At 42.3% G+C, this 15,053-nt stretch overlaps 1 protein-coding gene across 4 annotated transcripts in view; it reads left to right on the top strand.

The window, feature by feature from the left end:
* SAMD4B (sterile alpha motif domain containing 4B) overlaps positions 1–15,053 on the top strand; it is an 870,829-nt gene that overhangs the window by 13,640 nt on the left and 842,136 nt on the right. For all 4 annotated transcript variants that reach the window (XM_069206928.1, XM_069206927.1, XM_069206926.1 and 1 more), the window contains exon 2: positions 10,888–11,360. In XM_069206928.1, coding sequence (XP_069063029.1) covers positions 11,165–11,360 — 196 coding nt within the window. In that variant the 5' untranslated portion in view covers positions 10,888–11,164. The remainder of the gene's footprint in view (positions 1–10,887; positions 11,361–15,053) is intronic.

Below are 15,053 nucleotides of genomic sequence, written 5' to 3'. Positions count from 1 at the left end.
CCTCCTATTGCTAGAACAGGAGGTTCAAGTCCTCTTTTCAAAGGGCACGTGGAGTTGGTTCCAGAGCGGGAAAGGGGTCGAGGTTGTTACTCAAGGTACTTCCTGATTCCCAAGAAAGATGGTCGGTTGAGACCGATCCTGGATCTGAGGATCTTGAATTGGTTCCTCAATCAGGAAAAGTTCAAGATGCTGACCCTAGCACAGGTGCTTTTGGCGTTGAACAAAGAAGATTGGATGGTGTCTGTCGACTTGCAGGATGCTTATTTTCATATCCCGATACTCAAGTCGCACAGGAAGTATCTCCGGTTTGTGGTAGGGTCGCAGCACTATCAGTTTGCGGTCCTCCTGTTTGGTCTTACTTCAGCACCTCGAGTCTTCACGAAGGTGATGTCAGTGGTTGCGGCAGAGCTCAGAAGGGAGGGGATAGCAGTATTCCCTTACTTGGACGACTGGTTGATCAAAGCCAAGTCCCCGGAGCTTGTGTCGTATCATCTGCAGTCAACAACCCAGTTGTTGTTCGACCTGGGCTTTTCGGTGAACGTGCCCAAATCTCACCTGGAGCCCTCTCAGCGCCTCCTGTTCATAGGGGCAGTACTGGATACAACATTGAATCGAGCCTTTCCTCCGCCTCAGCGGGTTCAAGATATTCAGGAATTGGTTCCAATCTTTCGAAATGGAGCGTTAGTTCCAGTCCTCATGGTCCTTCATTTGCTCGGTCTGTTTGCCTCCTGCATACTGTTGGTCACGCATGCTCGCTGGCACATGAGGGCTCTTCAGTGGTGCCTCTGAAGGCAGTGGTCTCAACACAAGGGAGATCTAGAAGGTGCGGTCAAGATCTCCAGAGATGCTGCTGTGGACTTGAAGTGGTGGATTGCGAGCAACAATCTTTCTCAAGGAAAGCCGTTCGCGCAGTCGCCACCAGTGGCCACGGTCATAACGGATGCTTCCACTCTAGGGTGGTTAGCTCATCTGGGGGATCTGGAGATCAAAGGACTTTGGTCTCCAGAGGAACAGATGTTTCATATCAGTATGTGATTTACTTGCTGTATGTCTGGCTCTCAAGGCCTTCCTCCCTTCCCTTCGTGGTCAGTCGGTACAGGTCCTGACGGACAATACTACCTCGATGTGGTACATAAACAAACAGGGAGGAGTAGGGTCGTACCTTCTCTGCAGAGAAGCTCTTCGACTATGGTCCTGGGCAAAGGACCATCAGATTTGCTTGGTAGCAAATAATTTGGCCGGGGTCTTGAATGTACGTGCGGACAGTCTCAGTTGCCATTTCTCGGCCGACCACGAGTGGCGTCTCCATCCAGATCAAGTCCGTTTAATCTTCCAGATGTGGGGGTTTCCTCGGATAGATCTGTTTGCCACTCGGGAGAACACGCATTGTCCGTTATTCTGCAGCCTCCAGTATCCGGTGCAGGGAGCATTGGGGGACGCATTTCTGATAACCTGGTGCGACCAGTTGCTTTACGCATTTCCCCCCATACCCTTGATTCCTCGAGTGTTGAGGAAGATTCGCCAAGACCGGGCCCAAGTCATCTTAATAGCTCCGGATTGGCCAAGGAGGGTGTGGTACTCCGACCTTCTCCAACTCTCGCTGTGCCCTCCGCTCCGTCTCCCTCTCAGGGCAGACCACCTCTCGCAGTCGCAGGGGCAGGTTTTACACCCCAACCTCCAGAGTCTACACCTACATGCCTGGAGATTGAATGGGGCCACCTGAGTTCCTTCTCTCTCCCGCCTGATGTAGTGGATGTTATATTAGCAGCCAGGCGACACTCCACTAAATCTATCTACGCTAATAGGTGGTCTAAATTTGTTATGTGGTGTGGAGAGAGACAGATTGATCCCTTACATGCTCATCTGTCAGATGTTTTGTCTTTTGCTCTGTCTCTAGCGCATAAAGGTTGTGCAGTGGCTACCATTAAAGGTTATTTGTCTGCCCTGTCAGCCTTCATTTGTCTTCCAGATCAACCATCGTTCTTTAAATCCCCTATTGTTCTCAGATTCTTGAAAGATCTTCTAAATAAATATCCTCCAAAACCATTTGTTATGCCTCAATGGGATTTGTCCTTGGTCCTCACTTTCCTTATGGGGTCCCCTTTTGAGCCTATGCATTCTTGCCCCTTAAGGTATTTGGTTATTAAAACAGTCTTCCTGGTGGCTATAACATCTGCAAGGAGAGTGAGTGAGTTGCAAGCCTTATCGGTAAAACCCCCTTATACAACTTTTTATGGGGATAAGGTGGTGTTGAGGACCAAGGCTGCTTTCCTCCCGAAGGTTGTTTCACCCTTCCATTTGGCCCAGACATTTACTTTGTCCACGTTCTATCCTCTGCCTCATCCTTCAAAGGAGGAAGAGAGACTACATCGATTGGACCCAAAGAGGGCGTTAAGCTTCTACATTGATAGAACGAAGGACTTCAGGCTGGAGGATCAGCTGTTCATCGGATACGTGGGCAAGAGGAGAGGAAAGGCAGTCCACAAGAGAAAACTCTCCAGGTGGGTTGTTCTTTGCATTAAAATCTGTTACTCTTTGGCAAAGAAGGATCCTCCTGATGGCATTAGAGCTCATTCCACCAGAGCTAAGTCGGCCACTACGGCCTTGGCCAGGGGTGTTCCTGTGGTTGACATCTGCAAGGCCGCAACTTGGTCGTCCCTTCAAACTTTTGCGAAACATTACTGTTTGGACTCTGAGGTCAGAAGGGACGGCCATTTTGCACGGTCAGTGCTGCAGGATTTCTTGGTTTGACCATTTCGGCACCCACCACCGGGAGTGGTACTGCTTTGGGACTCTATTCATTAGGTGAGGAATCCACAGGTAGTTGTATCCATCAGAAGAACGAGTTACTTACCTTCGGTAACAAGTTTTCTGGTGGATACATTAGCTACCTGTGGATTCCTCACGGTCCCACCCGCCTCCCCGTTGCCTTTCTGGTCTTACCAAGTAATCCTTGAGTGCGCTCCTCTTGGTCTTCAAGGTTGCAATAGATGTTGTATATATGGATACTTGTATATATTTATATGTTTATATATATATATGTATATATCTTTGTGTATATACATGATTTGCATATATTTGTTGGTTTAAAAAAAAAAAAAAGTTATAGTAAATCTACAGCAATTTTATTGCAATGTTGTGTATTTTACAATGTTATGGGATGTTGCCTTGCTCTTTCATTGCATTGGGTTGTTGTTCTGATGCACGTAAAAAATGTTGGTATTGACGTCGGCACGTCGGCGAGGACCTCTTATTGCCTGTATGACGTCAGACGGCGTCGCGTGGGCTAGAGTGACGTCCTCGTCGACGTGCAGACTAGGAAGAAGATTTCCGTCGAATGCTGGCGCCATGGGAGTATTCATTAGGTGAGGAATCCACAGGTAGCTAATGTACCACCAGAAAAGTCGTTACCGAAGGTAAGTAACTCGTTCTTCTAGTCCAAAACCCCAAGGGCACCCTCGTCCTTCCTTGTTTTTGCCACATACTCCAATTTGCATATTGTCCCTGAACAATTACATGTAACTCAATGTCTCCCATCTGCACTGGCCACAATTCTAAAGCCTGTTGAATTGCTTCTTTTGCTGAATCAAAAGCACAGTGTGGCTCTTCACCCCATTCAAACTCATGTTTCTTCCTTGTCACTTTGTACAGATGGGCCAAAATCTGACTCAAATGAGGGATGTGCTGTCTCCAAAAACCAAACAATCCAATAAATATCTGGGTCTCCTGCTTAGTGCTGGGACTATGACAAACTCGAGAATCTTTTGCTTCGCTTGCGGTATCACATATCTGTCTCTGATTGAACTGAATGCCTAGAAACTTCACATTTTGAGTTGGTCCTTGCGTCTTATCTGTGTTAATCATCCACCCCTTACACTGCAAGAATTCCACCACTCGCTCCAACTGAGTCTGCACCTGTTCTTCTGTCTCTCCTTGAATCATCCCATCATCAATGTAATGGGTCAATTGCACACCTGGATTGACAGATATTTCATCCAGGTGCTCTGCCACCAGCCGGTGACAGATAGTGGGACTATGTATGTACCCCATTGGCAAAGATAACACGCAAAACTGTCTACCGCTATGCGAAAATGAGGTCTGTTATCTCGGCGAGCCCAACTTTGTAGCGGAGCTTGGCCAGTTTCCTAGTCTGATTTAAACCTGTCAACTTTTGCCCAAGTGAGGTCTGGATATATGCTTTCATATTTGCCGGCAGGCCCGTCCCTGTTCTCAAAAGTTAACCAGTCACTGTCCAGGCTTTCCTCTCTCTCTCTCTCGTGAGAAAACATTTCTCTCCCTTTCTTTTCTTTCCCCTGATAACTGTGACTGGCTCTGTTTCAAGCTTGTTATGTTGCTTGTTTACCTTTCTGCTGCCTTCTTTGCAATCCAAACCCCTTTTACTGTACATCTCCCACTAGCTTTTGGTATTTGTCCCATCAATCTGTTCTTTGCTGACACCAACGTTTAGTAATGCTGTAAACCTGTCTCTCCTTGACATCTGTGTGACCCTCAGATCTTGATCATCTCTCAGGTTTATCCCATTGTTCTAACTCGGACACCCTCAAGCACGTCTTTTAAAGCCTGCCCTGTCCGATTAATTAGGAGAGTCATGATTACTTGTTTGTATGCTGCAGGAGCAAGGCAAATAATTCTGTTATGCGCTGAGACAGCGAGTAGTCCTGTTTAACAGATGGCGTGCAATATTCAGGAAAATGGCAGTTTTCATACTTTCCTCTTCAAGTCTCTGCATTGCATCTCTAAAGGTGTACAAGGGCTTATCATTAGGCAGCCAATCTGATTCTGTAGGGTACGTATGATTGCATCCCTCAGGAGGCTAACTGCAGCAGAGTAATTTGGTGTGGACCCTGACAACTTCTAAACTGTTCCTGTATGATGGGGGTCTCTGTTTAGAGTGCAGAATTTAGAAGAGTCCCCTATATCAAGCCATCACGCCCGAAGCGCCACAATAGCACCATCCAGATAAGTACTGACTCTCCTGCCCGTTGCTTAAATCTATCTATGATATCATTGACTTCTTGCTGTGTGTAATCTAATGAATTCATTTCAATCCCTGCTGGATTTTGTGTTGAGTGCTGCAATTTTCGTCTAAATATTGGCTGTGCACGCACTACATTCTGCTCCTCTAAGTCTCCCTGTCCCCCACCTTTTTTACTCTTCTCATCACTAGAGCTTGAAAGATCACTGCTGGTCCAAATGTTAGTATCCCAAGAAGAATCTGGGAACCGGTCCAATTTAGCATTAGTAATGACTAAATTAATCTTTTTTCTGATTTATCCTTCCTCTACGTTTACGACATTTGTTTTGAGCTACTTTCATTGCAGCACGTTCTGCGATGGTTTGATAGGTGTCTGCCTTATCTTGCAATAATTTATTCTGACAAGACAACATGGCTACAGTATTTTTTGAGTCAACAAGCTGCTTTTCTAACTGTTCATTCACTCTTTCTAACCATTGACATTTTTCATGCATTTTTCTGTAGGCAGACAAAAGTAGCCACCCCCCCATCTGCCAAGAACTGAAACATCATTCCCTTCAACCGGTATTTTTCTTAAGCAAGACAAAATATCTGCTGGTTCTGCTTCATTCAGACATTCATCCCAACTCTCCGATAAACCACCCAAATGTGAAAATGAATTCGCTAATACATAATAAGGTGCCCAGCATCATCTAGGAATTTGAAAAACACTCTGTTCACATACATTTTTAGAAGCAGATACTTTAGTTTTCTTGCTAAACATATTTTCACTTTTAAACGTACACTTTCAACTTATATCGCCTTCCCCTCGGACGGCTACGCCTAAGTGTTTTGCTTTACTGCTGACCAAGCCAAACTAACACACTGAAAAGAGTCAAAAAGAATCTCTGGAATGCACTTAGTCTAAAAAAGACATTAATTAAATCACTTTGCAAGGCTCGTGAAGGAAGGTCAGTACAACCAAAAGCGCGCCTTTTAAAATGTGCAACAATAAAGTGAGAACAGGTACAAAGAATCTTCAGTCTATAAACAGCAAATATGTACATGCAAAGATACAAATACCTATATTGACATAAATATTCATACACCATGGAAAGCGAATAATTAGTTAAAATTCATCACCGTGGTGCACAGTTGCTCCTTCATCTTTCTACTGCCAGCAAGTCGTTGACCCCGGTTCGACTGTAACGAGAAAGAGATCTACCCTCATGGGAAATATCAGGCATTCAACGTCTCAATCCTGATTCCGGTCTCCGAATACCCCACTGTCGACCTGGGTCTTTTATATACCTTAAGCAAGCTAGGAAGGAGATTTCTAGAAAACCCCTCCAGCTCCGTGAAAAGTGTTAAAAAATGTTGGCTACTTTTGGTCAGTTTTGAAAGAAACACGTTGGAAATAGCCAAGTTCCCAAGGTGTCCCTCCCAAAACTGAAACGTTCCCTGCTGTACCATAAACATCATTCTAGTACACCTGTACCTTGCTGACTGACTGACTCCTCCACGTTATGTCCTAGCCCTCTGGTGAGAAAAAACACGCAGAATAGAAAAAAGTTGCATAACCTGTTTTGTACAGAAAAATACTTGCACCTTTAACGTAGCGGTGAAGCTAAGGCTGAGCTGAATACAAAATGGAGTCTGTAACTTGTGACCGCTAATGTGACGGTGGACAGCTAAGGCAAGTGCAAAGTAGCGCGACACGGAGTCAGAGGTCAAAACACAAATATCACTACAGGCCCCTGTAGGTCTCATTTTCCCCTAGTACGTTGGTCACCTACCTTTTTGTAGCAGATATACATCTGAATGACAGCATTGCTAAGTAGAACAATTTCAGTGTAAATTTACCTTCCTTTCAGGTGATGGTTTGGTGCAGAATGTCCAACTATAAAATGTATGCAGCCCAGCTTACCCTTGCCCACAAGGTTGGAGGGAACTGTTTGCACCAGTGCTGCACCTTCAGTTGTGAAACAAGACCATTTCTTGCACATTTAGTGGTTCCATGACCTACATCAAACCAAACAGCACGGACACACCAACTACAGTGGTGGAAGGTGCGAAGAAATTAGGAGGTCTTAAAGGAATTTGTTCTGTCTGTTGTAAATAGGCCATTATTCCAGGGTCTGCTGTCTCAGAAATTAACATCTTATATTGTCAGGCTACAACTTACTCAGTGAACGCCAGGGGTCTCCAATGGGTAGCTCGGAAGCTACCATTAGCTCACCCGCTGCCAAAAGTAGCTCTTTAACCTGGAGTCTACCCTTGTTTAAGATTCAAAGGATCTGGAGCTCAGCACTGCTGAGTTCTACACCCTTGAAGTAGAGGCCACTCTAACAAGTAGAAATTTTCAAACACCACATAACGAGACTAATGGCATAAAGCCTGTGATATAACAAATCACCATGCAGCAAAGCCACCTGCTGCAGTGGGCATTGGTACTGTTAGTCACATTGTCTGTGTGTGGAAGCCCTGGCTGGGAAGTAAGAGAACGGTGTCCCAAGTCTTGGACAGCATGAAATGGAATCAACCTATGCAAACTTAATAAAAATAATCTGACCATGTCTGATGTGGTATCTACTGTAACAGTGTTATATTTGTTAGTAGCTCAAGATGGTTTTCATTGATCCAAAGTAGCTCAGCCTGTAGAAGAGGTTTGAGACCCTTGGTGTAGGCATACCCCTAACCCATCAGCAAATACTCTGATATTACTTTTTCTTATGTATTTTACCAGAAATTGCATATTTATTAGATATTTACGTTTAGCCAAACATGCATGAGTACATTTTCCTAATAGTTTTATAAGGAGGTGATTGATAGTCTGGTTTTATAGAGCAGTTGCATATTACATTGAAATTAGTGCTTTTAGTAATGTAATCTATCCTATTTATTTTATATAGTAGCATGCTAAATTGTTTTTAATATTAAATGTTTGAAGTGTCTTGTTTATATTTGGCATGCTTGATATTTTGCTGACAATGCAATACAAAGTTAGCTCCCTAAAGAAGCTGGTGAACTTTAAATATCTGGTGTTGAGTTTGACACTAGTTCTGACCCTTTCACCAGTGCTAATTGTTTTCTTCAGTGATCATACTTTCCTTTCTAGCTTGTACTGATTAAACTAGAATTGGGTAATTGTGACATTGAACCTGGACCTCCTTGCATCATCTGGGAGAACAAATGCTAATTCTGAAACTCATGACTTGGGCTATGTACACTCACTCCTAGGACACAGAGTAGTTGTTAAGAATTTCTTACTTTGCCCCGAGGTACAAGCTAATAAAATTAGTGATTACGTAGAACATGTTTGACAGATCCATTCCATGTTCTCAGAGCACATGAAGATCTAGCCATGATTTGAGGACAACCAGGACTTTCCGTTGCAAAGCCTATTTTTTAGGTCTGTCAACAGACACCTAGCTATTTCAATGACATAATGTCAACAGTTTATTATGAAGGTACTGTTAGAAGTACTGAGATCAAGCGGACCTTGGATCGCCCCATTACAGCCATCTGCGTTCATGTATTTTTCATGATTTTATATTGCATGGAAGGGTTGTCCATCAGGACAGTGACAATTGTAGATGGTTCCATTGTTGCATTTGTGTTCATGTTAGGTGTCGGAGATATTAATTTCCTTTGCAGATATGATACTCTGCAGTTTGTGAGTGAGAAGGCGTTAATGTTGTTACTTTGCTCACACAGCTGAGTTATACCTGGTGACCTATGGGTTTTTATGTTGGAAACCCATGCTGTTCGGTTTCTGTTGCTCAGGGGTTTCCAACATTTCCTGTAATAAGAGCTGATTGTGTTAAATGAAAATCCTCCCAAGCTACTAATCTTATCAGAGATGTAATAGTTACTACATCAGATAAAACTATCAGCAGTGATCACCTCAGTGCACCATGCGCGGGTGCCAATAGTAATGTGAAATGCTTTGTCAATGTGGAATGCCTCTACATGGCTAATGCATATCCGCTATAACTATAATAATCCTGGAACCATATATATGTAATACTCCTCAACTCAATTTGACTTTTAGCACTTAAATATCAGCTTTAAATATATTTTGGAAATTGCCATTTTCTCTAAACATCTACCTATGCATTCTGAAAAGACACTTTTTTTTCTAATGAACAAATAATTTTAAATTTTGGTATGGATATAGTAATCCAGCCAAGCAAAAGCTTGTCATTTAGTTCGGTGGGCTCCACACAGGAGAGCTACTTACGTGTGGCTAGAGAGCTACCAGTAGTTCACAAGCAACTTGTTGGAGAAGCCTGCAGTAGCCCGTCATAAAGCTATTTCTATTCAGTTATCACCCCTGCACACATTTTACTCTGTTTACATGATAACATGTGGATGGATTTCCAACTTTTTGTCCACAACAGACTTGAATGCCTTTTTGATAAAGATAATAATGTCCTTTGTCTAAAGTATTTACTGTTTCACTGGGTACACCTTTTCAATTTGTCACTTACAAATCCTCTGGAATATTTTTTCTGGCTCTTCTGTTGGAGAGTACACCTGAACTCTGCTAATGGAGTCTTTTCAGTAAAGAAGCCTACCTGTCAGTTTCCATAGTGTTGTAGCGCAAGATACTTCCTTGTAGAATTGTCTTTTTTTAGGACAGCAGTAGCCAAGCCACATGTTGGCAGACATTTGCTCTAATCAAAAATCTCCCCCGTGTTGAAGTCCCTACAACGCTTTCTATGCTTGTTAATATTTAACATCCCTACCTGGTTCCTTTGTTGCTCCTCTGCCCACACTCTCTCCCACTGCTTCTGCTGCTCAGCTTTATTGTCCTCCCTTCACCCTCCCATCAGCTTCTCTGTTGCTTCCCTGGGTCTTTCCATTGTGTTCAGTTTTACATATTTTTTTGGAAGTCCCTGCAGGTTTACTTTGGTTTTGGGCTGCTCCCTTATTAACATCCCCTTTCATGCACATTTTATTAATTTGTTTTTTCTATTTGTATTTTTTTTATTTTTTATTTAATGTTTCACCATAGATGTTTGCCCTCTTGGAGCAGTAAAAGGTTGAACATGTACATATTTTTTCTCTGGGGCACCATAGTGGATTGGTGCACACGTGCGTTTGTGATAACACATAAACACCATTGTTTGCTGCCTTAAATAGTAGTCTGTTTTTTTTGTCTTGTTTGTTGTGGCTTTTTAATCTGCGTAAATTCAGCAGGTTTACTCAAACAACATTGGAAACCCCAAACCAACCATGTGAAAAAATGTTCAGGTGTTTCAGCCATTCATGATTAATAAAATTTTATAGTGGTTTCACTTTTAAACCCATCTACATCACCAAAGTAAAACATGGCCACTCCAATTTATAATTTTTCTTCTTATCTCAGCTTAGAGGAGCTAGTCATGATGGAGTAACTTTCTTCTGTCTGCCTTTGTTTCAAAATCTTTTAGTGTATCACATCCCTGATCTGTAGGTCTCCTTCCAAACTTACTTCCTAGCCTATTAAACTTAATCTATTTTCACATACTAAGCAATTGGTCGGCCATTGAATTTTATTCTGGTGTTCATCACATTCTGCATTTCAGGAAAGTCGGTGTATGTGAAGGTCTACCGACGCATCCCTATGCTGACCTGCCACACCTGCCTCAGTTCTATTAATACACCACTGTGCCAGATGCTAACAACTTAAACTGATGGCACCCTCATTGTTTTATGCTTCTTATTTATTTCATTTCACATTCGCTAGAGGAAGTTTATTAAAATATGTGACTACATCGAGCATAATCCAATTTTTATAGAAGTACATTTAATATTTGTGAAATTAGCCTGAATTGGAGTTGTGTAACGGAGTGATGTTTTGAGAGCATCTGAGTGAGACATTTTATTACATTCCTAGTAATCTTATTTTTTGTCATCATTTTTAGGAGTTTGTTTTCTCTTCAGATGCAAGTGGCCTGAGAAGTGTCGGGGGGAGAAAAGGTTAAAGAAACAGCCTCTGAAAAAGGAAAAACAGACAACACATCCCTTTTCTACAGAGTCACAGAAACACATTCTGCATGTAATCAGATTTTGCAGAAAGGACGCCCATTCTCCAGATATTGTGGACAGCCGCATGGCTGATGCCAAAGGAGTGTGATGGCGTTCCCCCTCACCATTGGAGCGCTTAAAATTAACTGACGTTCTTGTGACACGCCTGTCACCATGATGTTTCGTGATCAGGTGAGCAAGCTATCAGACTGGTTTAAAGGCTGGAATGAGTGTGAGCAAACAGTAGCGTTGCTGTCCCTCCTCAAGCGCATCACCCGGACTCAAGCTCGCTTCTTGCAGCTGTGCCTGGAGCATTCACTGGCTGATTGCACGGAAATTCACATTCTTGAGTCAGAGGCGAACAGTGCCGGTAGGAACTGCTACCTTAATTATCTGCATGCTTTCTCTTGAGGGATTATATTGCATGGGTTTACTACATGTCTCTACACTGCTATTTCTGTAGAAAGTAAGAATTGGGCCCACTCTGCCAACCTACTTTGGTTCCTTATTTTTTAATTTACAAGCTGAAATCTTGTTGCATTACAATTTGCTGAATCTTTGTTCAATCATGACTTCCTCAGATGGCATTGATCAAGAGAATAATATGTGTAAACGTAGAAGAAAGAGGAACATGATTGGAAGCTAGGGAGCAATTTGGTCACCAAACATCTGTGAGCAATCACATCCATCCAGGCTCTCATAGAAGTGTTTCACAATTAATTTGAGACAACAAAAGAAATGGATGAAACACTTATCTCAGGCTGCTTTCACATACACCTATTTAGTTTGTTCTGCATTCCTCTCCATATCAGCCAATATGCAAATTGGACTTTATCTTTTTAATGGAAATAGTCCAGCCCAAACTACCAGGCCAGGCTCCATGTAGATGTAAATACAAGCAACAACGGGATCATTTTATCTTTATTGACCCTTGCTGGTGAGGTTCAGCTTGATTCACATGGCACCGTTAACATGGGACCCATGTTTTAGCATTACTGTCATATTTGGTGCATTTCACTTGGAACGATAAAAGTGGGTGTAACACTGACACAAAGAACAAAAAGGTGAAAGCTGACCATGGGCTAGAGGGAGTGGCAAGAGCGCCGATGCAAGAGAGAATCCAAATAATCCAAGAAGGACATCAGACAAAAGAGCCAGTGCATGAACTTTCAAATTGCGAGGAGGAACTGGTGCCATATAATAGGCTTAGTATACATAGTCAAGCATGAGGTGGGGGTTAGAAGCAAGGGAGGAAAGGGCACACATTTCTGCATAGTTTTGTTTGTCTGAGGCTTTGTCTCTTTGGGAGATAAATTGCAGTATTTGGGGGAAACAAAACCACTGCCACTTGCGAGAACATCCATCTGCAAAATCAGTCTTGGTCCTGCTTCAGTAGAAACATTCAAGCTTGACCAATCGGGCCAGGGAATGCAAGAAACTCCTGACTGGCTTTGGCCTTGTTTCACTTGGTCAGTGAGATGTAGTTTGAGTCTTGTGACAGTAAGTGTTTGCTTTCCACCTTTACTGAAGCTATTTGCAACGTGTCCATAATTTGCGATGCAGTTAGTCACTTCATAAGTGACAGCGCCCAATTTGGTTTGAGTTTCCTGACTTGAGAAATGTATGTTGTAATCTGAAACATTTTTAGGGATTCCCTGCCACATCCACATGAAATGTGTATCCCTTGCTTAACTGTGTGGAAAGTAAAATGTATTCTTGTTTTCTTCTTTTAAATCCTTGTTTGGCCAAATGAATATTTTGTGGGCAAGAGTGCTGACAAGAGCCTTCTGTTGGTTCCCTTTTCTCCAATAACCAGACTCAAAAGTGGGACTTGAAGAAGGGTGTTCAATTACTTGTGTGATAATTTGGTTGTATTGTTAACTGCATACTTTTTCTAGGTCGTGGACCACATTTTGAATTGCATTTCTTTGTGAACTAGTAACCAGTGAATATACAAACATGTTTTTGGCACTGCTTAAGTGATGATGCAGGGAAAGTCGGCACATTTCATGTAATCACAAATACATTAAAGAATAGAGTTTTTGTTTGTAATATTCAGTCTAAATAGTTCTTAGGAAGCATTAGTGTTTATAGATCGCATACCTAGCTTGAAAACAGCAAAGTTCATTTCAAGTAGAAGAGTAGGAAATGGTCTCAGATTGGTGGTGAGCAGCTCTTTGAAAGGGCTGGTACTGTCTGGTACTACCTGCACTTCTACCTGCAGTTCTTTAATTTGAAATGGAAGGAGTACCTGCACTTCTCGGCACTTGTGCAATACATTTGGTGGGAGACTACCAACACTTCTCAGGAGAAAACAAGTACTGTGAAGAGTGAGTACCTGCACTTTTATGTTTCCATTTAAAGGATTGATGGTGTGGTTATAAGATAGTATGCACCGCACCCCAAAAGAGCAAGTCACTTTGGCATTTTCAGTTGGCATATTGAAAGTCGGTCCTAAAACTAGATTAGTCTATTTAGCACCAGGCTCCTGCCAAATTTTCAATTTAGTGTGGTCTAGGAACAAAAATTCAGGAATGGGGATATTGCCTCTTTGAATCCAAGGTAACTTGTTGATTCGTGACTGCTTTGCAGTCCTAATGATCCTAAATATTGCCATATAAATCTGTCTGATCAGTCAACCAAGCAGGCAGCACTCTCTCGATTATGCATGCAAAATGTTTGTCAGCCTGCAAAAAACAAAGTAGTAAAGATTTGTACTTTAAATAGATGAGACTTTTATAGAGTGGGGAACAGCCTATGGTTTGAAGTTCCAGGTTGAAAGACCTTTGAATTCAGCTCACCAGACTTACAAGACTATAATAAATTAACTGTAGTGGTCATTCCTGGATTCCCCATTTTAAAATATATATTTTTAAAATCTTTGGTAGGATCTACCGGTGTTTTGGAAGAGTATATAAGAGCTGTATTTTAATGTTAGTGATTCAACCTGGTTGTATACTGCACCACTTCCAGTGTAAGTTCTACTTGAAGAATCACTGTGATTTGGCAGGAATGTGGGCTGAGTTAATCACTGTGGTCCGAGCAAAGACCACCGTGCACAGTTTTTTTTTTTGTTTAGTTTTTTCCCCTTTCTCAGTTTGTCTACCTAGGCATTGTTCCAGCAAGTCCTGTGTAATTATGAAATTCACATGGCCAAATGATCAGCATAACTATTATTGCGACACAATTTGTGTTAGGAGGTATCGGCTAAGATATTTACCAAGAAAGGTGAACATGTTAAACACTGGTTACTGTGGTTCACATAATCTACATTGATGTTCAGAACTACTTTTCTGAAATAGAGGTTTTTGGTCCTGTGTGTACCTTCTAGTAGGCATTTTACTTTTTAATCTTGTTGTTCATTTTGTCAAAGATTGAGAACAAGCTTGACAGTGCCAGAACCAAGTTGCTGTGTGTCTCCCATCTCCAGGAGATCATCTGGGGTCATAGTAGCATAGTCTTTGAATTACCTCTGCATCTTATCTCCTGGCTTGTGCTGAAACTTGATTGGTACTAATAGTAATGTTCATTTGGTTAAATGTGATCCAAGAGTGTTTCTTTACGTAAGGGGGCACCATGACCTCCTTATTGCATTAACACATTCTGCTTTGTGGGAGTTTCTAGCAAGGTTTCCAATTCTGGAGCTGTTACAAGAGTTTGCTATTTCATGACAGAAATGGCACAAATGTAAATGTGCAGTGCTGAACTTTGTCACTTATTTTGGAGATGGGCTGCTGTGATATTGAAAAATGCCAGCCCCCTTCCTCATGTCATCCACAGCTTGCCGCCAGGGTCCCCATGACTTGTCAAATTTCCTAGGACTTCCACATGGCTTGTACACCTTTTTATTGTAACTCATGCACCAATCCATGTTGGCCTCTCAATTTCCCTGATATGGGACCTTACTGCTCCCCATATTCTAATTAGGCCCCACTTAGCTACCATTAGAGCTATGTTACAAAAGAGACTGGTTTCTCCATATGTCCGGGGGGCAGTCAGCTGCGGTTGGGGAGGGAGGGGGGGGGAAGATCAGTTCAACCATACATTCTGGGAGTTTTGAGAG

The sequence above is a fragment of the Pleurodeles waltl genome, chromosome 9 (assembly GCF_031143425.1).
Source record: "Pleurodeles waltl isolate 20211129_DDA chromosome 9, aPleWal1.hap1.20221129, whole genome shotgun sequence".
In the NCBI taxonomy this organism is placed as follows: domain Eukaryota; kingdom Metazoa; phylum Chordata; class Amphibia; order Caudata; family Salamandridae; genus Pleurodeles; species Pleurodeles waltl.
Note: the sequence above shows the minus strand (reverse complement) of the source record. Positions and strands in the feature narration are given on the sequence as shown.